General features: G+C 35.0%; 1 protein-coding gene across 1 annotated transcript in view; it reads left to right on the top strand.

Moving 5' to 3' along the window:
* LOC122755124 (triadin-like) overlaps positions 1–24,878 on the top strand; it is a 326,758-nt gene that overhangs the window by 225,084 nt on the left and 76,796 nt on the right. The window contains exons 15-16 of the mRNA XM_044003480.1: positions 14,823–14,858; positions 14,989–15,027. Of these exons, the coding sequence (XP_043859415.1) occupies positions 14,823–14,858; positions 14,989–15,027 (75 nt within the window). The remainder of the gene's footprint in view (positions 1–14,822; positions 14,859–14,988; positions 15,028–24,878) is intronic.

Here is a 24,878-nt window from a genome sequence, read left to right as displayed (position 1 = left end):
TCTTTTTTCCTAGTTGTATCCCCAGGACTTAGCAAAGGGTCTGGCACATAATATGTGTAAAATAAATATTTATTGACTTTTGGCTAAAGGAATAATGAAGATAGAAATGCAATATTGCTTTGAGGAATAGTCTAATGTCTCTAATCTTTTCTCCAGGAATTTGCCAAAAACATTTCCCCAAAACACAAATGTGACCGTATCATTTCCCTATTCAAGAACCTTCATAATATCTCATTCCTAGGGGCTAGGAGGGACTCCAGAAGGCATCTAGTCCAACAACCTTTATTTATAGGTTAGGCAACTGAGACCCAAAGAAGTTAAGTGACTTGCCCAAGGATACACTGGTACTAAATATCAGACATGGGATTTCAATACTGGTCCTCTGAATGCAAAGCCAAAGTTCTTTCCATTGTGCACCATGCTGCCTGGCATAACGGTGCTTTATAGCCTCTAGGTTAAAGTACAAGCTCCACAACTTGGCATTTGCAGCCCTTTCCCAGTTTACCTTTTCATGTTTATTTCACATTGTTGTGGGTGATATACTTTATGTTGTGGCCAAATTGACTATTTGATATTCTCTGAATGTGGCGTTTTTACTTTCCACCTCTCTTTGTGTCTTTATACAGGCTGTCCCCTGAGATTGAAATGATTTTTTTTCCCTCATTCTTACCTTTGAAAATTTCTCCTTTCCTTCAAGGCTCAGTCCATGTGGTCCCTCCTTCAGCAAACTTTGTTTTTTGTGCTTCTAACATCTTAGGTCTTTCTCCCTCTTAAAATTATTATAATTACATCTTATAATTATTATACACTTGCTTGTTTATATATTGTATCCACCAAGGAGAATGTATGGACTTTAAGGGGAGATATTTTATCTAGCTTTGTCTTGGCCTACCTGGCATTTGGATATGGCACAGTTCCTTTTGTGCTGTAAACAATTGATAAATGTTAATCTCATTTGGCTGGAACATAGAATGTGTGGAGAGGTATCATGTGAAATAAGACTAGAAAGATAGTTTATAACCAAATTATTGAGGTTCTTAAATGAAAAGAAAATATTTTTAAGGGTAAAGACGAAAAGGGAGGGGCAGCTAGGTGGCACAGTGGATAGAGCACCGGCCCTGGAGTCAGGAGTACCTGAGTTCAAATCCAGCCTCAGACACTTAACACTAGCTGTGTGACCCTGGGCAAGTCATTTAACCCCAATTGCCTCACTAAAAAAAAAAAAAAAAAAAGATAAAAAGGGTGTTCCAGCTAAGGGTATTCGAATTTGATATATTGGTGAGCTGGCCTCCAGGGCTCAAGGTTGAGAGCTCCTGGCATAATCTTTAGTATATGCAATACAATTCCAAATAGAAGTATTTTCCATCTTTGGAGAAATGTTTCTCAGCAGAGAGAGGGGGAAATGAGTGTTGTGGGAAACTTAAAAAATTTCTTACTATATGTCTCAACAGAACCATTGGTAGGTGCTTATTCATTGCTTGTTAAATGAATGAATGGATGGATGGATAGATAAGGACATCTTCCTACTCTGATTTAGCATTGCTCATTCTATTATTTCCAGTTTCATGATCCTTTACAACTTTTCAAATTCTAATATAGAATGATCTCTTTCAGTATTAATTTATTTTCTCAGCAAAGGAAACTTAAAAACAACAATATATTTTTCCCCTAGAAGCAGAGCAAAAGTCACCTTTAGCTATGAAATATTGTTGAACAGGCATATCCAAAGAAAACAATTGATTCTATTCTGCATAGTTACTTCTCTATAGTAAGTTAGGTTCAACTCTTCCATCATTTCTATAACATGCTTCATGCCAATCCAATCACTACAGAATTGATTGCTGGGGAACTAGGGACAACTGGCCTCTCCCGTCTTCCATAATTTGACATTACTTAGAAAGAGGATGGCCTCATCTAGGTGGGAACAATATCACTATAAACAACATGGTAAATATGGATTCAGTGGCTTTTTCCCCCTTAAAATGGTCCAATCTCCAAAGATATCTAGCCAGTAGCAATTAATGATTAATTTATCATACTCTCCAGAAATTGCTCTGACAGGATAATGTCTTTATTTTGTCTTAAGGTGAGTTTTACTCTATGTATTTGATCTCATCTAGTCTTGTACGTAAGTTTTGCATTTGTTTATTTGGTTTTAATCAAGACAAATAAAGTCTTTGTTCAATGCTGAGTGTCTAGACCTTTTTTCAGGAGAGGTCTTTAGATCTTCTGGGACTTCTTGTTTATACCTAGCTTTACTTCTACATTGATAGATTTTTTTTTTCTTCAAGGATGGTGGAAATTATGTTTTAACAAAATCATAGAGGTCAGAATTGGAACAATAACAAATAGCTTTTTTCCTTCATCTGTCTTTGATACTATTCTTCTATTTTACAGTCAGTTAGTCAACATCTACAGTGGTAGAAGAAATGACTAATGATCCACTATATTCAATTGACAATATTCTAATAGAGTTGTCTCTTTCCTAATGAGTGCAAACAATGAATCCCCTAAAGTGGTAGAATGTATTTAAATTCATACTCTTCAAAGTGGTAATCACATAAAATAGAGCATCTAGGTGTCTCTGTGGATAGAGTGTTGGGCCTAGAGTCAGGAAGACTCATGTTCCTGAGATTAAATCTGGCCTCAGACACTTACTAGCAATGTAACCCTAGGCAAGTCATTTGACCCTGCTTGCCTCAATTCCTTCTATATAAAATGGGCTGGATAAGGAAACACCAAAACTACTGGGATTGATTTATTTTTGCCAAGAAAACCCCAAATGGGGTTATGAAGAGTCTGACACAACTAAAATGAATGAACAACAAAAAATATGGTAATTGTTTCCACCTCAGTGGAAATATACAGTGTGAATTCAAATAATGAGATCACTTCATGGGATTCATAATTCATACTAATGGGGACCTAGCTCTACAGAGCGCCTATTATAAGCACAACACTGTTCTATATAGCATGGCGGAAGAAAGGGTAGGATATAGAGGTGTAAGAAATGGTCCCTTCCCTCAAGGATCCTAACAATATAAGATCATAGATTTAAAGCTAGATGGAATGTCAACTTTATATAATCCAATCATCTCATTTTACATTTGAGAAATCAGAGGTCACAAGAAATTAAATGACTTGTCTAAAGTTATACAAGTGGGGAGTAGAAGAGTAAAGATTAACAATTAGGTCCTTTGACTATATGCACATTTAAATAAAATAGTTCTTTATGCAAGAGTGAATAGTGAAGTAGAAAAGCACTCAATATATTTTGTGTGTTTTTCTATTTCACTATTCTGCATTTCTGTAAAGAACTATTTGATATGATTGACATGGTTCATTAGTCCAGGAAGAATGTCTAAGAACACTATAAAGAGCTATGCTATCATATGGTGGAGAAATCATGTTCACCTAATGATTAATGACTACTATATCACATTGTATTGCAGCAGTGTGAGCAAATCTTGAAATACATACTATATACAGCTTAGGTAATTCAGCAATAGACATTTTAAAAGTCATAGCTTTAATCATTAACCAGGCCCTTTTAGGATTATTATTTCTAATTTTATTTTTCTATTCAAAGCCAGGGGAAAAAAAAAAAACCTTTTCTCTCACTTAGCTGTTTTTGGTTTATAGAAAGAAAAATCATTTCCATTTTGTATTTTCCAATTTTTTATATGTACAGCTAGGCTATTGCAATCCAAGAAGCCCCCTGATATCATAAGCAGTGATAAGATTTTTCTCTATACAGGTAGTATGTTGTCATGGTTAAAACATTGGATTTACATTCAGGGAGACCTAGGATTGATTTCCGCCTCAGATATTAGCTCTTGGTTCTGATCAGTTTACTTAAACTCCCTTTTCCTCAGTTTCCCCCGGGTAAAATGAGGAGATTGAATGCAATGGCAGTTGTTTCTTCCAACTCTAAAATATATAATTCTGTGATATATGACTAACTATATAATTATCTTACTAAAATAATCTTTCTGGGTTAATTATCTTCCAACCCAATCTCATGAACTTCTTTCACTGCTTTTAATCCTTTTCTAATGACACACTTTATAGAACACCTTGATCCAAACTTTCAAAATAACTTCCTTTTAATTCTTTATCCTAATCTTTCTGGTCCCAATTTTGGGGATTTCAAAAATAATTTCTCTCCATAGCTCCTATATCTATTCACATTAATTACTTCTTTTCCTACTTGTCCCATTCACAAGTCTTATATTCTAGACTGTACTGATATGGAATGTGGAAAATAATTACTTTAACATAAAACATCAACATATTTAATGCCCCATATTTTATTATCATCTTTTTACTCCAATCAGATACCAGATGCAAATACCATCAAATCTATGTATAAGTGTGGAGGAAGGATTTCACCAAGAGTGCATGTTGAAAATACTTTTTTAAAAAATGCAGGTACCCTCAATAATTTTAGAACTACTATTTACATATAATGAAAAAGGTATTAAATAGTATTTTATCTATTAAAAATGACTGCCAAAGAAAGTTTTTTGGCAATGCTTTGTGAACTTATTTTGTTATTGAATGTGTTTAAAAGTAATAAAATTACATTGTTTTCCAAATAATCTATAATTTAGGTATTTTCTTCATTGATTTTTAATTTTGCCATGATCATTCCAAAGGAAAGAAGTTTTCCTATAATTCAGATTTTTCCAGAAAACTATGTACATTCACATATAAAAGATTTTTATCAGTATTTTAGCATAAAATGGGAATATCATAGAATTGTGACTACACAAATGGATCTTAACAGTTTGTCCTAAAGTATATCCTTCTAGCTTCACATAATCAGAAAATTATAACACATTTATATAATGCACAATTCTGCTAGTAGCATTACAGTGACTTCTTGTTCAGTCTTCTCTGATTCTTCCTGACCCTATTTGGAATTTTCTTTAGATTTGCCATTTCCTTCTCCAGCTTGTTTTACAGATGAAGAAACTGAGGTAAACAGAGATATGCGAGTTTCCCAGAGTCACACAGTTGGCTGAGGCCAGCTTTGAACTCTGGAATCTGAGTCTTCCTGACTCCAGACCCAGCACTCTATCTACTGTAACACCTTCCTGGGATTAATAAAAAATGGGGAATTGAGAAAAAGGATTGCAAGAAGAAGTACAAACATGTGAGAAGAACATGTGAAGAAAATGGAAAGAGATGGATCAAAGGACAGGACTTATGAAAATCAGTACTTAAAAATATTGTTAGCTGTCATAGGATAAGAGGAAACAATATATCCCAAAGCACATTTAATTTTGTGTTGTGGCAGAGTCCTATTCTATACAATGGGATTCAGATTCTATTTACCTAATTGCTCCAACTGGCATCATGAAAACTTGCCTAATGAAGGAAGATGATTTGACTTTGGCCCAGGAAAGCTGTAGTCATAATACTCTGACCCTAATCTCTTACCAGATATTCTGAGACTAATTTGCTGTATTTGCCCTGGGGTCTGGATATGCTTAAACTGATATAATGGAGTTTGTGACTTTGACTGCTTCTGCCTAATCCCTGATAAAGTAGACAAAGAAGTAGGTGTTAGCCTCTAATGAGGTCCAGATACTGTATTGAACGCTATCCAAGTTTGTCAAGTCTGAAAAATTATACCTTTATTGCTATCATTGTTTCTTCTTCCCAGACACAAACCAGGACAAGATTTAGAATGGACCAACAATAAATATTGCCAATTAGTGTCCATTGCTGAAATTGTTGGGATACACTATGGGGAGACCCAAATGACCTCTTTTGTATTATATAAATAAAAGTTGCAATGAATTTCATTTTATTCAAAATCCAAATAAATGAAAAAAATTTTAAAGATATTGAAATATTTTGCTGTTGTTATATATTCAGTTCTTGGCTCTTACTTAGAAAAAATAAATAATGTCTAGGATTTATTCCAAAAGAAAAATTTTCAGAGTTTGATATTAGGTAAAGAAAATTTAGCCAAATCTTTCATGCCTTCTGTATTTACAGTTCCATAAAGTGATCATTAGTATTCAACTGAGCCCTCGATGCTGCTCAAGCAATCCCATCCTACTCATCTCATTGTTCCTGTACTAGACACTGTACGTAGCCACAGTACTAAAACAGCACTCCTCACTTCCCACTTTATAAACAGATTAATGACCTAACCTGCTTCACTGAAATTTTCTTTATCTCCCCTCACCTCCTTTCTCCTTTCCCACTTGTCTTTTCTTTCTGCCCTCTTCTTCCATCCCATTCCCTCTCCTCTCTTTTTTTTTTCTTTAAAAGAAATTATGGGGGCAGCTAGGTGGCACAGTGGATAAAGCACTGGCTCTAGATTCAGGAGGACCTGAGTTCAGGTCTGGCCTCAGACACTTGACATTTACTGGCTGTGTGACCCTGGGCAAGTCACTTAACCCTCATTGCCCTGCAGGGAAAGAAAGAAAGAATGAAAGAAAGAAAGAAAGAAAGAAAGAAAGAAAGAAAGAAAGAAAGAAAGAAAGAAAGAAAGAAAGAAAGAAAGAAAGAAAGAAAGAAAGAAAGAAAGAAAAGAAAAAAAGAAGAAGAAATTATGGCTCATTGAGCAGTTAAACGGGAGGAATATATTAAGAAATTAAGATAATATAAAAGTATAAAAATAATATTTTATAAAAAAAGAAATAAGTAGTATACATCAAGTGCCTCTAATTCCTCATGATCCAACTTCTACTGAATCTCTTGTCATATGGATCCTATATACAATATTCTACTGACAATTCTCACCAATATCCTAATTGACAAATCCAATGGGCCTTTTTCTTCTTCCATCATCCTCCTTGGCCTCTTTATTATTGGACACTGTTAATAATCCTTACTTCTTGATATTTTCTTCTCTCTTGGCTTCAGAACCATCACCCTTTTGGGGCAGGGGGATACATCTCCTACTACTTTCAATACTTAGTAACTTCATAACTTCATTTACCAGTCCTTCCTCTTCATAGATTCTTCTTTTTTTTTTTTTTAGTGAGGCAATTGGGGTTAAGTGACTTTCCCAGAGTCACACAGCTAGTAAGTGTTAAGTGTCTGAGGCAGGACCTGAACTCAGGTACTCCTGACTCCAGGGCCGGTGCTCTATCCACTGTGCCACCTAGCTGGCCCCATAGATTCTTAAAGTGGACATTTTTCTTTCCTCTTTTTTTCATTGACTTAGCAAATTCATCATAGCCCATGTAAGTTCTGCGGATCTTTATCTCAACTCCAATTCACATAAGTGAGAAACTGTATTCAAAGTTTGGCTATGTCTCCCCCTCAAATTTCTAGAGAAATCACTAAGGAGTTAGGATGGGAGTATTTTCTAATGCCATCAGCTGAAGCCCCTTTTTAGTGTGCTTCTCTCCAAGAGTATCAGTTTAAAAAAATAGATTCATCAGCTAGTCTAAGTAGCTTTTAGAAAAGAGTATTTAAGGTTTTACACTAAGGACAGTTGGTGCAACCCCCCCCCCAATTAAAAAAATTCTGATGCAATTTTCCACAAATACATACAGAATTGAGGGAGGAAAGGCCTCAAGCTTAGAAAGCACATGTGATAAAGGAAGAAACTGACAGTTTTTGGTTGTTAGAAGTCCTTGTCTCCCATTTGTGGGGTGTCCAAAATATTCCTTGGAAGCACAAGGATTCTGTTGCTACTGCTATCAGCTGATCCAGGGGCTCCACTTGGATATCAGTGGGAAAATAGGAAATCCAAAATCCTCTGTACTCTGTGAAGGTCACAGGGTCCTTCTCTGGACAAAGAGAGACAGAGAATAGACCTGTCCAAAGATGAAGCAGAGAACTTTTGTTCTCCTCCAGGCAAGTTTTTCTCAGGTATTTTATCAATAACCTCATATTTGCTTGGATCTTTCAAATGTATCTGGTTCTCACTAGCTTGGTAATTTATAGATGACCCCTGAAGAATGGCTAAATTTCCTTCTCCTAGCCAAGGAACACAGAATTTTTAGGTAACATCATTCCAGTTTGTACTGTTTGGTTGCACTTAATGTAAAGCCTATGGTCTCATATAGTTAAAGTATCAAGGGTAAAATGGAATGTAGCAATTTTGACCACATACTTATATCATTCATCCCCATAGCCTCAACTATCACTTATTTGGGGATGGTTCTTAAAATGAGACCCTACTTCTCTCTCAAATTCTAGGCAAACATTTTGATTCACCTACATATCCACTTGATTTCTTGTAGTCACTTCATTTGTTAAAATGCCCAAACCATCTGATTCTCTTTTATTCAGAACCCACTCCTCCTTCTGACTTTATTATTTCTACCAATGGCATAAGCATTCACTCAGCTTTCTATGTTAGACAATTTAATGTTCTCTTTGACTTATCCTTCCCCCTCTTAGCTGAAGGGAGGATGATTAGTCTTATAGCTTATTAGTTAACAATGCCCATAGATTCTAAAAAAAGTAGTAGTAGTAACAAAACTAATTTCATATTGAGTACACAAAGACACAAAATTTATTGACATCAATGTGTTGCAGGAAACTTGCTGAGGATTTTGTCTTGGAAGCATTTAGTTAATGAAGGAACTAAAGGAAAAAAAGATAAAATGACTATTCAGGGATTATAGTTGAGCAATTAAGAAATACAAGAAAGAACCTAGGAATCTTATTCTGTCTTTCCCCCAGTCATTAGATCACATTAACATAATCTGCCCTATTAAGCAGTCAAGGCAGGTGTTATTCATAATAGCTTAATGCATTCATGGGGGAAAGATTAGTGAAGTCTGTTGATTTTCTTGTCTTTGTTTTTTTTAAGGCCAGACTAGAAACTGATAGGAAAAAATATGTCAGTGGATACATTTGGAAAACTACAGCTCTGCAAAGCATGAAAGTTAAAGCTAGAGAGTTAGAATTAGACTAGTAGTTGTCAGCAATTTCATGAACAAATCACACCCCTGTCTACTGTTTTTGATCTTTTGGCAAATGCTGTGGTGATAGGAAGGAAGGGAGTTATTGACCAGTGGGGGATTAGGGAGGGACTTTTAAAGCTACCAGATTTACTTCTCGTTGTGACACTTCAGGTTTGTTGGTTTATTTGTTTATTTGTTTGCTTTTAACAAAATGATGTTGAGTTATTTTGAATTTTATGATCTTCTTCCTCAGAATTAACCTGTCATACCAAATATGCTTATATGAATTCCAAGCTGCCCATTGTCTTTTCCAGTGCCAGGCAATAGGGCTAAGTGAATTTAATGGGGAGTTGGAATCCAAGGTGTAAGTTCTCACCCTGCTAACTGGTCCATACTATCATTCACTGAGGACTCATCTCAAGGCAAGAACTATATCAGGTTCTTTGAAAACTTCAAAAGGTGGCCTAGGTTTTTTTTTTTTCCCTAAAAGCAAACAGATCATTAGCTATCTGTATTATTTCACTTGGTGAGTTCATCAGTTTCCCTTGGATTCAATTTTCATGTATTTGATAATGCTTCTCAGATTTAGTTATCCAGTCCTAACTATTCTCCTAACCTCCAGGCTGGCATCTCCAAATGCCTAATAGACATCTGGAACAGAATATCCCATAGACATCTTAAATTTAACATCTCCAAAACTGAGCTCATTATCTTTCCTTGTCTCAAACCTTCCCCTCTTCCAAACTTTCCTGTTATGGTGGAGGGTACCACCACACTCCCAATTACCCAGACTCACAACCTTGATGTCATTTTTTACTCCTCACTCTCTCATCTGCCCATATGTAATCATTTGTCAAGTTCTGTTTATTTTTATTATGTGAAATCTCTTCTATACTTGGTTCTTCTGACAATACTACCAACCTAATATAAGCCCTATTCATCTCATGCCTATACTTTTGCAATAGATCTTCTGGTTGGTTTCCTTGACTTGTCTTTTCAAATTCCAGTCCATCCTTAACTTATTTGTCTAATTGATATTCCTAAAACACAAGTCTGACTATAACACTTTTCCACCTCCAACTCCCAAACAATCCAATAAATCATAGTGAGTGGGTCTATATCCCCTCCAATATCAAATGTAAAATCCTCTGGCATTCAATGTTCTTCATAAACTGGGCCCTTCTTGCCTCTCCAGTCTTCTTGCACTTCAATCCACTTTCTACCTTCACATACTCTATAATGCACTGTTCTCATTATTATTCATCATACAAGACACTGCATCTCCTGACTCTAGGCATTTTCACTGGCTGTCCTCTATGCCTTGAATCTTCTCCCTCCCTATTTCTTTTTTTCAGGCTTCCTTCAAGCCCTATCTACAATCCCACTATCTATAAAAAACAGAAAATAAACAAAACCAAAAACCCTATTCCAATCACCCTTATCCTAATCTTGCCTCTCTATTCTCTTTGATTTATCTTATCTTATCTATCTATCTATCATCTATCTGTATCTGGTTTCTACATAGCCATTTGCATGTTGTCTCTCCCATTAGACTATGAGCTCCTTGAGAGCAGATACTGGGTTTTTTTGTTTGTTTTGTTTTGTTTTGACCTTTCTTTGTATCACCAAGCCTTAGCAGTATGCCTAGCTCAGAGAAAGGACTTGAAAATGCATGTTCACTTGACAACAGATAAAAATTATTTTTAAAAGTTTTGCCATATGGGAAGACTTAGATGGATTGATATAATGTGAAGTCAGCAGGTAGTATATGTGTATATATGTGTGTGTGTGTGTATGTGTATATGCATATACATATGTATATGTATACGTACACACATAATGACTACAATAATATAAATGGAAAGAATTTTTTAAAATCCCTGAAACTAAGCACTGTGCAATTATAATGACCAAGCCTGACCCCAAAGAAATGAAGACATGAGAAAATGAGCTGCCCTCCTTTGCAGAGAGGAGAGAGACTGTGTATGTGGAACATTGTATATACTGTCAGACTTAGTTGATATAGTGGTTATTTTTTTCCCTTTCATTTGGTAGTACATTAAAAAAGGAAGGTGATATAAAAATAAAAGCTAACAATCAAAATTTTAAAATTAAAATATACATGTATAAACTGCCCTATGATAATAGATATAATACTTTTCATTCCTGTGTTGAAAGAAAGCATTTCTAGAAATAAAATAAAATGGAATCTCTTAGCACAAATTATTTCCTTTTCTATTTTAACTGATTCATAACCTTAAATTTCTGTCAGTCTTTACAGTTACAAAGCACTTCAAATGTATTATCTCATTTGATCCACAGAGCAACCCTATAAGATAGATCTTGACAGTATAGTTTATCACCAGTTCAAGAGTAAGAATACTAAAGAATCAAAAAGGTTAAATATCTTGCCTAGTCATGTGTTTAGTCCAGCAGGGCCATGGCTTGAAGGTAGATCACCTGACTAAGGCCAGTCCTTTTTACCACTTCAGTCACTCTACTTTTTTTTTCTTTAACTATTCTTCCCTCTTTTGATGAGGCTATTATAGCATTAAAGCCTAATAATTTTTTCTGGCTTTGAATCGGTTGCCATTTACCCCCCCTTATTTAAGCCTGTGCCCTTTTGTTCAGCAATCTGAAAACACAATTTTCAAGGAATGAAAAAATTCAATCCTGGTGTTCAAAACAACAAACATATTCCAGATCAAAGAGAGTTTTGCTGGCAAGAGGATAGCTAGACAAGACATCATATTTTCTTTGGGGTCATTCATTTTTGTACACCTTTCCAAAGGCCTATGAGTCCCAGTAACTAGTGTGAAAACATGTAGCTCATTAGTAGAAATATGTCCAACTCAGCTGCCCTATCAAAGACAAACAATATTCCAGGGTATTGTCATGAACAGTTGTCACCTGACTCACAGTGTGTGCAGCCCTTGCCAATTATTCTTTCTTATTTTAAATTCATTCCCTACATGTAAAAAAGCTATAGGGGAAAGATGAATAATGTGACATAAATAGGCAGGCATAAAAGAAAGAGTAGGTAAAGACAGAATGGCATTAAATGAAGTGCTATATACAGTATTTGATGCATACAGAAGATAATGAACCCTGAGGATTAAATAATGACAGGATTATGAGGAGAAGGGGGGGCGGGTAATATATGCATTCACCCTGTGCTGCTAAGACAATGACTCCTTTGGTTTCTTTGGACTTTTCATGTCCACTTTAGCAGTCTTCTGGTAAGCACTCACTCTCATGAGAATTTCATCCAAGAACAGATTTTAGAATCAGGATGATGATATATCACATCTTTACTTTAGAAAGTATAGGCATTTCAGATCCATATGATGGGAGGCAGGACCTGTTTCTTTTTCATAGTCCTTAACTGTGTGTATGCATATCTATCTGTGTTAGTAAAAGGATAATTTTACTTTTTTTAAAAATTTATATTAATGCCATCTTTCTACATCAAAATAATATATTAATGAAATACATGTATACATGCATAGATGTATAGATGATAGATTGATGATAGATGTATAGATAGTTTACTTGTTAGATAGATCAGGGGCAGCTAGGTGGTACAGGGATAGAACCTTTAACTCACCAGTTTTACAGAAGGCCATAGAATAAACTACTGAAAAGGTTAGGAAGTTAAGCTCATCCAAGGGCTACAGAAAATTTCAAAATGGAATTTCCATGTTATGTGTAGAGTTAGAGGAAATCAAGCAGACTAAGGGAGGAATCGGGAGGAGAAATCTCTTGCCTACCCATGCCCCAGATAACAGACCAAATAGTCTGCTATTGCAAAAATAACTAATAATATTATAAGACTTTGAAGTATAAGTTTTATAGTATATCATAATGTCAGAAGAATCTATGCAAGAAATATAAGTATTATGCATGACTGCACATGTATAAACTATGTCTAATTGCTTGCCTTATAAAGGAAAGGGGAGAGAAAGGAGGGAAGGAATTTAGAACTCAAAATTAAAATTAAATGTTAATTTTTTGTTTTTACGTGATTGAGACAAAATTTAAATGATGAAAGTTTAAAAAGAAATATACATATCAAGCAATTAAAGGGGAAGTTAAAGGTCACAGATATGTTAGACTCATAGGGTCATAGAAGTTTAAGTGGAAGAGTCCTTAAAACTATCCAACTCCCTCCCTTATTTTACAGATGAAAAAAAAAACGAACTAGGGGAACTTTAGTCACTTGCCTAAGGTCACATATGTAGTATCTGTCATAAGCAAGACCCCAGTGCTTAAAGCTTTCATGCATACTGGACATCCATCCCTTCTGTATTACTATATAGTTATCATAAATTAGTGGATTCTGAATTTCCAGATTTATCATACCTAAATGGAAAAGTTTTCCTTCTCATTTGTAGTTTTTTTATCATCATAACTCACATACCTAGCATTTTTAAGGTTAGAAAGTGATTTACTCATAGCCTGATGAAACAGGCAACACAAATATTATTACCCTAGTCTCGCAAATGAGGAAATTGGGGCCAAGTAATGTTACTTGCTTAGTTATGAGATCATAGATTTAAGACTGGAAAGGACCTTCAAAATTATTAAACTCCACCCCCTAATTATATATATGAAAGACATGAAGTCTAGAAAATTAAAATGATTCATCCAAAATCACATGGGCAGTAAGAAGTAACGACAGCATTAAAACCAGGTCTTCTGATACCAAATCCATCAACTGATCTACTATGCCACACTCTCACTCAGCCAAGACATAGCAAAGAATGTATTTGAACCCAGCTCTTCTGATTCTCAATTACTGCTTATTATGATACATCATTGTGATCTATTATACAAATATCAAATAATATGTTGTATATGGAAATATGGGTCACATTATATGTAAGACTCTATGCTAGGAACCAAGAATACAAACAAGAAATGAAACCTATTAGCTAAGTAGAATAAACAGGACTTGGTCACTGATTGAATGAGATAGAGAACAGGAAGGAAGGAAGTTAAAGATAATTCTAAGGATTAAATTTAGGGAGACTAAGAGGATAGCGTATAACTAAATCTTTGTTTTTATTTCAATGATTTTTAAAAATATAAAATGAGACACCAGGTGGTGCTCTATGAATTCAGTGTCTATTAGTTGAAATTCAGAACTAAGACTTATATAGATAAAGTTGGAAAAATTACGAGAGTAGCAAGACAGTACTGCTCCCTTCTGAGTAGTTTTATTTATTGTCTCATTTGGGAAATTTATATAAATCATAAAAGCTTAGCTTTTGTCAATGAAAGGATGTCATATTACAATGGTTGGTGCTCTATTTTGAGTCCTTATAAAATTCAGTGACTTTGTATATAAAGAAGAATAAGGGGGCAGCTAGGTGGCAAGGTGGATAAAGCACCGGTCCTATATTCAGGAAGAACTGAGTTCAAATCCAGCCTCAGACACTTGACACACTTACTAGCTGTGTGACCCTGCACAAGTCACTTAACCCTCATTGCCCTGCAGAAGAAAGAAAGAAAGAAAGAAAGAAAGAAAGAGAGAGAGAGAGAGAGAGAGAGAGAGAGGAGAGAGGGAGGGAGGGAGGGAGGGAGGGAGGAAGGAAGGAAGGAAGGAAGGAAGGAAGGAAGGAAGGAAGGAAGGAAGGAAGGAAGGAAGGAAGGAAGGAAGGAAGGAAGGAAGGAAGGAAGGAAAGAAGAAAAGAAAAGAATAAGAAAAAGGTGAGGTTGTCATCTTCCTGGTTTCTTTTTTCTATGCCTTATATTATTAGTAATGTAGCAAGTAGACACAGATGCCATTCTCTTGTTAAAGACTGTCTTTTATTAACAAAATTATTTAATTACAGATGAAACTTAGAAGAGAAGCATATAGGAAACAGAGATGAAATCTAGTAAATTATCAGTTAATTTAAAGAATTTGAATATCAATTTTTTTCTCTCCTCTAGAACCTGAGGTTAAAAAAGAGAAGACACCTAAACCAGGTACCAACCTTTGTTTATAAGTCTAAAGATTATACCATTACAGAAAAGAGTGGCCATATGAGCAACTATATTTTTACTTATTTATCAACTATTTTATAAATTTTAAAGAGGAAACAATATTTTTTTCCAGGAATGGAAGCTAAAAAAGAAGAGAAGACACCTAAACCAGGTATAAACATTTTTGTATTTATCATGCATTAACACATATATGTATGTGTGTGTGTGTGTGTATGGTGTTGTTGTTTCTACTCTAGGCAACTAGTTGGCATAATGGATACAGAGCATGAGACTTAGAATCAGGACCATTAGTGGCATGACCCTAGCCAAGTCATTTAATATCCCTCAACCTCAATTTCCTCCTCTATATAATGGGAGTGATAATAAAACATACCCTGGAGAGTTTATGTGAGAATCAAATAAGTTAACTTTTATAAAACACTTTGCATACCTAAAAGCATTATATAAATGCTAGTTCTCATCATCATCATTATTGTCATTAGTCAAGGGTGGCCTTGTAAACAAACAGAGAAGGCAGCATTATTTCAGAGTTTCCAGGAAGATATCCTGATTGCAAAAATGCTCTCATATCACACCCCCTGGAATAATTAACTAATGCCTGAAATTGGATCCTTAGGATTTGTTCTTTTAGGTGAAGTTTTTGCTACCTGTAAGGTAACAAAATTGAGCTACATGAGGGCAGAAGCATACAGATTTAACAGGTATTTCTAAATTATAAGTAGTTTATCCTTTCTTAAGATCAGGGTTTAGTAGAAAGGGACAGGAAGGAGATGGACAAACTTGGGAGCCTATAATGGGGAGAGATGGTAATACTAAGACAAGAAAATAAACTCATGGCTTGTAGCTCCAATACACATTTCACTTTACTTAACAGTTTTACCAAAATTAACATTGCTCCAGGTAATTTACTAGTATATTGGAGAAAATGTATATAACATATTTTCCTTTAAAGATTTCTGAAAGAATTTCATAGAGTTTTTTAATAGGGAAATGTTCTAATATTGATGGCTTTATCTTTCTCCCTTTTTGGAAAAATACTGAAATGTACCTGTTAGCTTTAGTGTTCTTCAGGGCAGCGAGGAACCTATTAAAAAGAATGTGTGACTGTCTTTATCATTTTCAGTGAATAAGATTCACCATTTGGAGCAGCTGCATATGACTCTGTAATGAAAAGATTAACATTTTGAAAATCCAAGGACCAAATTGCCTTCGAATAGAAAAGACAATGAAAGCATGTTCAGATTGGGAGACTGTGACTGAATTTCTGATTCAACTTCAGGAACCAGATTCTACATGGAATAAACTGCTCAATATTTGGCAGATCTGCTATTCATGTCATTGAAAGCTTACTAAATTGATTATTGGCCCACAGTATATTCCCACATTAATTGTATAATGCTACATTTTATGCTTTGGTTCCCTATTGAAATAGAACAAGCTGGAATCACCTACTAAATCCCTACTATTTAACTTAAATCTAAAGCCCTATATAATCTCTATCTATCTATCTATCTATCTATCTATCTATCTATCTATCTATCTATCTATCTATCTATCTATCTATTTACAGATCTGTCATCTCTATCTCTATCTATCTACCTACAATACATATATATATGCACATATCGTATACCTGTATTAGGTACAAGACATGTATATGTGTATTCTATAGGGAAGAGATATTTTGCCAAGTTTGAGAACCACAGTAGCTAGATGGTACAGTGGATAGCATTGAACTTGGAGTCAGGGACACTTGGATTCAAATCTTGTTTCAGACATTTTTTGTGCCTCGGTTTTTCCATCTGTACAATGAGGAAGTTGCCATCAAAGGCACCGCTCTGTCTCAAATGAACAAACACATCTAGAAAATAAAACATATACCCTGTTGTTAAAACAATTAATCCTCCTTGATAATGCTATCCAGAAAGGGCAATGGAAAATTCTAGAATTTGCCTCAATTATTTGAAAGTTAGAAAATATACAAAGACTAATGGAATGGAGTTCTCCATTCACAGCCAACATATGAAACCCACCAAATCGGAGAAAGTATTGGCCCCCAAATAAGGCAGTTTTAGATAGATGATAGATAGATTTCTATATAGATATATATGTATATGTGTATTTACATATATGTATGTATATATGCACACATACACAAATATATACATATATGCACACATACACACATGCATGCATGCATACATACTTACATATAAATATAATGGGGCTACCAGATTATAAATCATCTGTGAAAAACCTACTATACATTAAATTTTAAAAGTGTTATGCTCTGACTGCCTAAATGTCAGGAGGTTACTGTCTGTATCTCTCAGTCCCCAGTAGTTGGCAATACCAAGTTCTCTACAGAACAACAACTTTCCCTTTGAAATCCTAAGTATTCTTTCATACCTATTTCCTCCCTTAACATGTGTATAGGTCTGGTCACAGCCACATCATCATTTACTGAGCTTTCCTTGTTTAACAGAGTAAATTTCTGCCCTCTGATAATGATGATGATGACAATAATAGGTAACATTTATAGAGCATCTTAAATTTTACAAAGTGTTTTACATATATTATTTCATCTGATCCTCAAAGCAACCTTATGAAGTAGGCCCTAATGGTGTCATTATCCTCATTATGTAGTTGAGGAAACTGAGCCAGAGAGAATTACTTGCCTAGACCCACATAGTAAATGTCAGAAGCCGACTCACATATCCTAATTCTAGGCCAAACACACTAGCCATTATCTTACGTGGCCTCCCCAATGGGTATGTTATCTCTGGTAGAGTCAGTAAGAGTACTTACAATTATGCTAACCTCATGGGTTCAATCTTTGTAGGCTGCAAAGTTTTTTCTATCCCATAGCCACAGATCCAAAATTTCAGTGTTACAAATGTGTGCAATGATCACTTGAGATCAGGGTAAGCTGGTAAGACAGTCCAGCTGGTTTAACACAAAGTCTTCACTATGATCAGAAAGGAACTCAAATTAATATTTATAATAATCATAAATAATATATCTTTATAGTCACAAAGTAATTTTATCAAATGTATTTTTATTAATAAAATAGCCCTGTGAGATAGCTTTATTAGCTCAATATTGCAAATGAGAACATTGGAGATCAGAGAGGTTATAGTACTTAACCTAAATCTACATGGTGCAGAATGGCGTACCAAAATGGTACAAAAGGAACTATGACCCAGGTTTTAATGACTGAGATGCTGATGCTCTTTATATGACATCATGCTGATCCACCCTGTTCAAAGTCACATATAAGAGAGGGTGAGTGATGTTATAGGGAAAATAATATCCAAATAATAAAACTCTTCTGTCTCTAGAAAAGATCTATAATAAGGTAGCAGATGCTACAAAACTACCCTTTGCTCATGGATTTCTTAGGGGCAATTTTATGGAAGATATGGCAACATTGTAAAGATCTGGGTAGCAGGTACAACAATGGTCACTCTAATGGTAGTCATTGTCTCTTTGAAATGAAAAAAAATAGCATTTACAACTTGCTACCATCTTCGGTAATGTTAAAAATTGTCATCGATATGGGGTTTTGTGCTGAACCTATACCATATTCTAGTTATCTCTCTTAAATCTGGCCACTATTTCATTGTCCCATTCCCTCTTTTTTTCTGAAATGTGCAGTGTGTCCCAATGTACACTCCCTCTCTTCTCTGAAATAGATTAATGGGTATACTTAGTCATGGGCTTTACGTATTCATCAGATTTTAAGTTTAGCTAAAATGACAGACATTTTTAGAATAGCATGCAGCCCATTGGTAATCTGTCACTACATTTCATCAACTGATGATTCATAATATATAATAGAGCAAGCACACAATAGACTGGTTGACTTTCACAGAGAGAGTTAACCTGGCTCATATCAGACTCAGAAAAGTAGCTCAAATTACCTTTACAGCTTTGGTTCTTAACCATTATATAAATTTATTCTAATTTTCAAAATTAAATATTTATTCTTTTATTACAAAGAAGAACTTTATCTCAACTTTTATTTGAAGTCATATAGTGATTTAGAGTACATAGACATTGGTACCTAAGCTTTTTGACGTCGTACCATTTTTATTAAACTTATAATTGGTTCCAACATTTGGTATAAAGATTCAAAACTTACTGAAAATTAAAAATCTACATGTAATCAACTAATTAAAATAGTTTAGGCTCAAATTATGAGAACATTGGTCTTCTCATAATCATGCAATTCAAGAGACAGAATAAATAAGCCTGCAAAAACATTGGATAAGGAGATAGAAGACCCAGATAGAATCTAAACCTTCCATTTCCTCTGATTAAATCATTGTATGACCTTGGGCTAGTCATTAAATCCTTCAGTGTCTTAGATTGTTCTTGCTAAGATCTCATTAATAATGCCTTTCTCCCTACCTTCCGTTTTACCTTTCCAGGATTTCTACACTTTATTCCCCTCCACATACTCTATGATCCAGTTACACTGGCCTATTTGTTTTCCTCATATATAACATTCTATTTCCCATCTCCTGTTTCCTTGCAAAGGCTTTCTTTCTCACAGACTTGGAATACTTTCCCTCCTTCAATTTACTAATTTCCCTGGCTTTCTTAAATACTCAGTTCAAATCCTGTCTCCTACAAGGAGTCTTCCATGCCCCTCTAACCCAGGTGCCTTCTCTCTGAGATTACCTTCCATTTATACTATAATAGCATATACACTATAATAGTACATACATCACATTGTGTGTGTGTGTGTGTATATATATATATATATATATATATATATATATATATATATATATATATATATATATATATATATATATATATATATATATATATATATATATATGGCAATTAGGGTTAAGTGACTTGCTCAGAGTCACACAGCTAGCAAGTTTCAAGTGACTGAGGTCAGATTTGAACTCAGGTCCTCCTGAATCCAGGGATGGTGCTCTATCCACTGTGCCATCTAGCTGCCCAACACTGTATGTTTCATATGTGTATATAAATAGTTATGTGTATGTTGTCTCTCCCATTAGAAAGTGAGCTCCTTGAAGGTAGAAACCATATTTTTTTTCTTTCTTTGCATTATGCCCAGTCCTTAGCAAAATGCCTGGTGCAAAGAAAGTTCTTAACAAATTCTGGTTGACTGACAGACTGGTAAAATGATGCAGGGGATGTGAAAGCATTTTTAAATTTGCAAAATGCTATACAGATATGAAATTTGAAAATAACTGACACTTATATAGTGCTTTAAAATTTTGAAAGTGTTTACACACATTATCTCACTGAAGCAGCATGGTATAGATCAAAGAATAATGGATTTAAAGTTCTTTTTTTCCCCATATGTATCTTTCCCTTGATGCAAGTAGTTGTTCCAGTTTCTCAATTTTTATTTGTGGGATGCTTGATCTTCCCCAGAAGTTGAGATTAAATACTATTAATTTTAAAACCTTGATATAAATCCTTCTTCCTTTAGCAGATATTCATTCAGTTCAGTGAAGGGTAGAAACCACATTATAGCATATCTAATATTATCATCTTACTTCCTAAAATGTGTCACAGAGATATTAGGAGAGAAGAGCAAGCAAAAAGGAAGCATGATGAAAATGAGATATTCTTTGCAACACATACTTAGGAAGAAAGGATTAGGATAAAGTTATGTTTCTATACCTCTTATATTATTATGTTTCCCAGGCCCATAGCATTGTCTAGATGACTGAGGATTCTTCTTGACTGTCCACCAAACATAGCATCAAAAAGATATGTTGATTATCTCTGTTAGCCAATGAAAAAAAAATCTCTAAAAAACAGACAAGAATTTGGTTTTTCAGAAAAGGAGGGGGAAGTTATCAGAATATATAGCAAAAGATAGTGAGAACACAGAGGCTAATGACCAGCAAACTATTGTCCAAGATGTGAAGGAATAATGTGGCAGCAATGGAATCCAGAAAAAAAAAAGAAAGAAAAACATGATTTAAAATCAGGAATGAGTTTAAGAAAACAGATATCCACACTGAAGCACTTTTGTGCCCCATTGTGCAATGCTAACCTTGCCCAACTTATTCTTCTGAACAGGCTTCAGATGTGGACAGCTCTTGGCTGTTGCCACCATGCATTGTCTGCTAAGTATTACAGTTATATTTGTCAATCTCCTCTAAAAGACCATAAGATCCCTGAGTTCAGGGATTATGCTGTTTTATATATGAATTTCCCTTGGTACCTAGCAGAGAGCCATTAAATTAGCACTTTTAAAGTGTTTGTTTAATTGAGTAACATTTTAAAAACAATGAATAGCTATATAAAGATGAAAAGCCTAGGAACAGATTACATTGTAATGAGAAAAATGAGTGTTTGAAAATGTAGGCCAGATTTAACCATGGGCAAAATGATCTCAATATGACCCACTTTTTAAAAAAATGCTGATATTAAAGGATTAGAACTGCTCAGAGAAGACCTACATATTAGCTCTTATTTTATTTTTTTAGACAAAACCAAGAAATTAACTAGATTTATGTTTTACTGCTTTCTTCAATTACTTTATAAGATGTATTAATATTATTCTGAGATCCTTAGAAGAATAATTTATTGTACCTGACTATGGGAAAGAAATGTCATATAGCCATATGAGCAGCCAACCAATCAAATTGTCCATTATCCTGATCATCTACATGAATCAAAAGGGAACTGAACCTGCAAATATATATTGTACAGGGCAGGTATATGTCACTATGATTGGTAATAGGATTTAGGGCCTGGGGAAACTTAAGATCTAAAGGAAAAGTGGGATGAGCATGAAGACTTTTAGCATAATGATCATGCTGATGGGGATCAGCCTATTTTCAATTTAATCAAGAGAAAGTCCATAAGTAGCTAAATTCTAGGATTTTACTTTCATGTAATAACAGATAAGTCTAAAAGTCCAGTGCCTTCACTCCAAAAAAAAAAAAGCATATTGTTATCATAAAAAAGAGGGCCTCAAAAATCTATAACAACATGGGGCAGCTAGGTGGTGCAGTGGATAAAGTACTGGCCCTGGATTCAGAAGGACCTGAGTTCAAATGAGGTTTCAAACACTTGATACTTACTCACTGTGTGACCCTGGGCTAGTCACTTAACCCTCATTGCCCCACCCCCTCAGAAAATGTAAAACTCTCCCTTCTCTATAACAATTTGGTCATTACAAAAAAGATCACGTGGTTGTGACAAATATTTGAAAAGGGAAATATAATGTTCAGAAAACCAAACCTGAATGTGACTAATGATGTCATGATTTTATCATCTAGAGCTAGAAGGGAACATAGAGTTCATTTAATCAATTCCCTTACTTCATAGATGAATTTAGTTCAATTAAAAATTATTATGGGCTTTTTTTTGAGAGGATTTTTACCTCTTCAGGAACTGTAATATCATCAGGATGAGGACTTTCTGGTATTGAATCTCTCTCCACCAATACAGATTATTAATTCCACTATATTTCATAATTGTCAAGATTTGCCTTAGAAGTGAGGGGGAAATTGAATTTATTATTGTGACAGAGCTAATGTATGTCAGAGCCAGACTTCAGAGTCAGCTCTATCCACTGTCATTATGTCTCTTGTTATGTTTTTATTATGTGATACATGTTAGATATTTATAATATAGAGGCAACAGTGGTAGAGGAGATGGAAAGTTGGCTTCAGAATGAGGAAAAGCTGGATTTGGGTCCTGTCTCCAACACATACTGACTGAATGACCTTGGGCCAATCCCACTGACTCTCAGGGCACCAAGTAACTCTCTAAGATTATAATCGCAGAGCAAGTATTGATCTGCATTGGTAGAAGAAATTTTCTCACTAAGAGTGTTCCCTATGCAAGTTAAATAATAGGAACATCCTAACATACATTTAGTGTAGCATATGTATATAAACATGCATGTGTGTACACACATATACATGTACATGTGTTGTTTTATTAATATAATCAATATTATATAGGCATACAATGTACATGTTTCAAGATAAATATGTAATATGCATAATAATATATCATATGTATTTAATAACGTATTATGTATGTATCTAAAATATGTATGTTGTATATAAAAATGCATAATGTCATTTATAAACAATACAAAACAGTATGCATATTATTTTCATTGTGTTTACATATTACATATATGTACACATGTGCATTATATTTATATGTGTATGAATATTAGGGAACTGATCCCTAATGAGTTTAAATGACTTTTCCAATATCACTTAGTGAATTAGCAAGTAGAAAAAAGCCAGGAGTTATGTTTCATGTCTGTAACCCCTGCTGCCTGAGGCTGGTGGAGCACTTGAATGTAGGAGTACTGAGCTGCAACAACAGGACTAAAGTCCTTGGCTGTCACACTATCTAGTGTCAATATGGTATGCCTCTGGGAGCTGGGGACCACCCGGCTGCCTAAGGAGGGGTAAACCAGCCCAGGTTGGCAAAGGAAGAAGCCAAGCTTCTGTTCCAATCAGTGCTGGAATCAGGCCTATGTGTGACTACTACTACACTGCCATCCTTGTTGAGATAGGGAAACACAGTATCAAAAAACCAAAAAACAAAAAACAGAAAGGGTGTAGAATCCTAGATTGAGTGCTTTTAACAAAGGTTAAAGCTTGAGAGAGAATCATAAATTTGTCAGCTATTTGGCCTATCAGGGTAAGAGCAATTGTCTTTGGGTGGGAGTAGGGGGAAGGCGAAGGGAGAACATTTTCAGATTCACCATGTGAATTAGAGAGCTAACTGGTTTTCTAGTAAAAGACTTCTGGTAAAAGAGAGCACAATTACCACTGGGATTTTTCCTGATTCAATTTATCTTGTATGGGGTAGGGGATTGGGGAAACCTTCCTTTGACAAACCTAATCAATCACCCACCTTTACATTGGTAGTCCTTGAATCAGTGACAGATAATCCTTCTCAGATGGTAGAAATCTAAAAGTGATGTTTATTCCATGAATGCAAAGCAAAATATAAGCTGAGTCAATTTTATGTGGTGAAGGTTGGTAGCATGGTTGGGGGGCGGGGGGAGGTGTTGAGATGAGGCTGGGGCAATGCAAGGCTGGGTGGAAGCAGAAAGAGCCGCAAACACATGCAGAGAAAAGAGATACACCAAGAGAAATAGACAAAGATTGATTCAGAGACAGAGATAATAGGTAGAAGAATTATCTTGCTAATGTGCCTTCTACCAGTTTCAATGGTCCTCCTGGTCCAGAAGCACAAATGAAAATTCTCATAGTTGAAGACTTTCCTGACACAGACTTCCCTTATTTTAACTATTGACTACCACAGATGCTTCTTAAATCCCACCCATACATATGTGTAGGTTGTTTTTTTTCCACTGAGAATCTTTATTTTTCCTTTTAGCCCAATCGAAAAACTAATTGAGGAAGGTGCTGATAATGAGATTTGAATTAAGATTTTTCAGTGCGGGAAGGCAATTTCACCAGGGAAAGCTTTATTACATAGAGCAGAGGAAGCCTGGCTCCTTGGAATTAAAAAGAAAAATAAATGCTTTCAAATACTTCTGCCAAAATTCATTTCTATTAGAGAGGCATCAGCTTTCTGATTTATATAGCTTTGAATTCTTTTTTTTATCATTATGTGGTTTCTACCATCATAGGTCTCCATTTCCTATTTACACATACTCTTTTTGTCTCATCCCCATTCTTTAAAATGCCTTTCATCAATTACCTTTTCTCTACCTCCTCTGTTTTTTTTTATCTTCTTCTAGAGCTTCTATATTACCCTTTATGTGCAATCCTGTAGTTCAGTTAAAGTAAAATGCATTTCAATGCTTTTAGATCAGATACTCATTTGTATTTCTTGTGTGACTCTGCATATTGACTTCAAATCTATAAAATAATGCATTATAATTTTTTTCAAACCAGTAAGAGCTTCAGGGGGAGAGGGGGTTAAGAGGGCATAATTCCCACTGGAATTGTATAAATTCAGTTTGCCTTATAAGGAGTAGAAAGAAAAGCCTCT

The sequence above is a fragment of the Dromiciops gliroides genome, chromosome 4 (assembly GCF_019393635.1).
Source record: "Dromiciops gliroides isolate mDroGli1 chromosome 4, mDroGli1.pri, whole genome shotgun sequence".
Taxonomy (NCBI): domain Eukaryota; kingdom Metazoa; phylum Chordata; class Mammalia; order Microbiotheria; family Microbiotheriidae; genus Dromiciops; species Dromiciops gliroides.
Note: the sequence above shows the minus strand (reverse complement) of the source record. Positions and strands in the feature narration are given on the sequence as shown.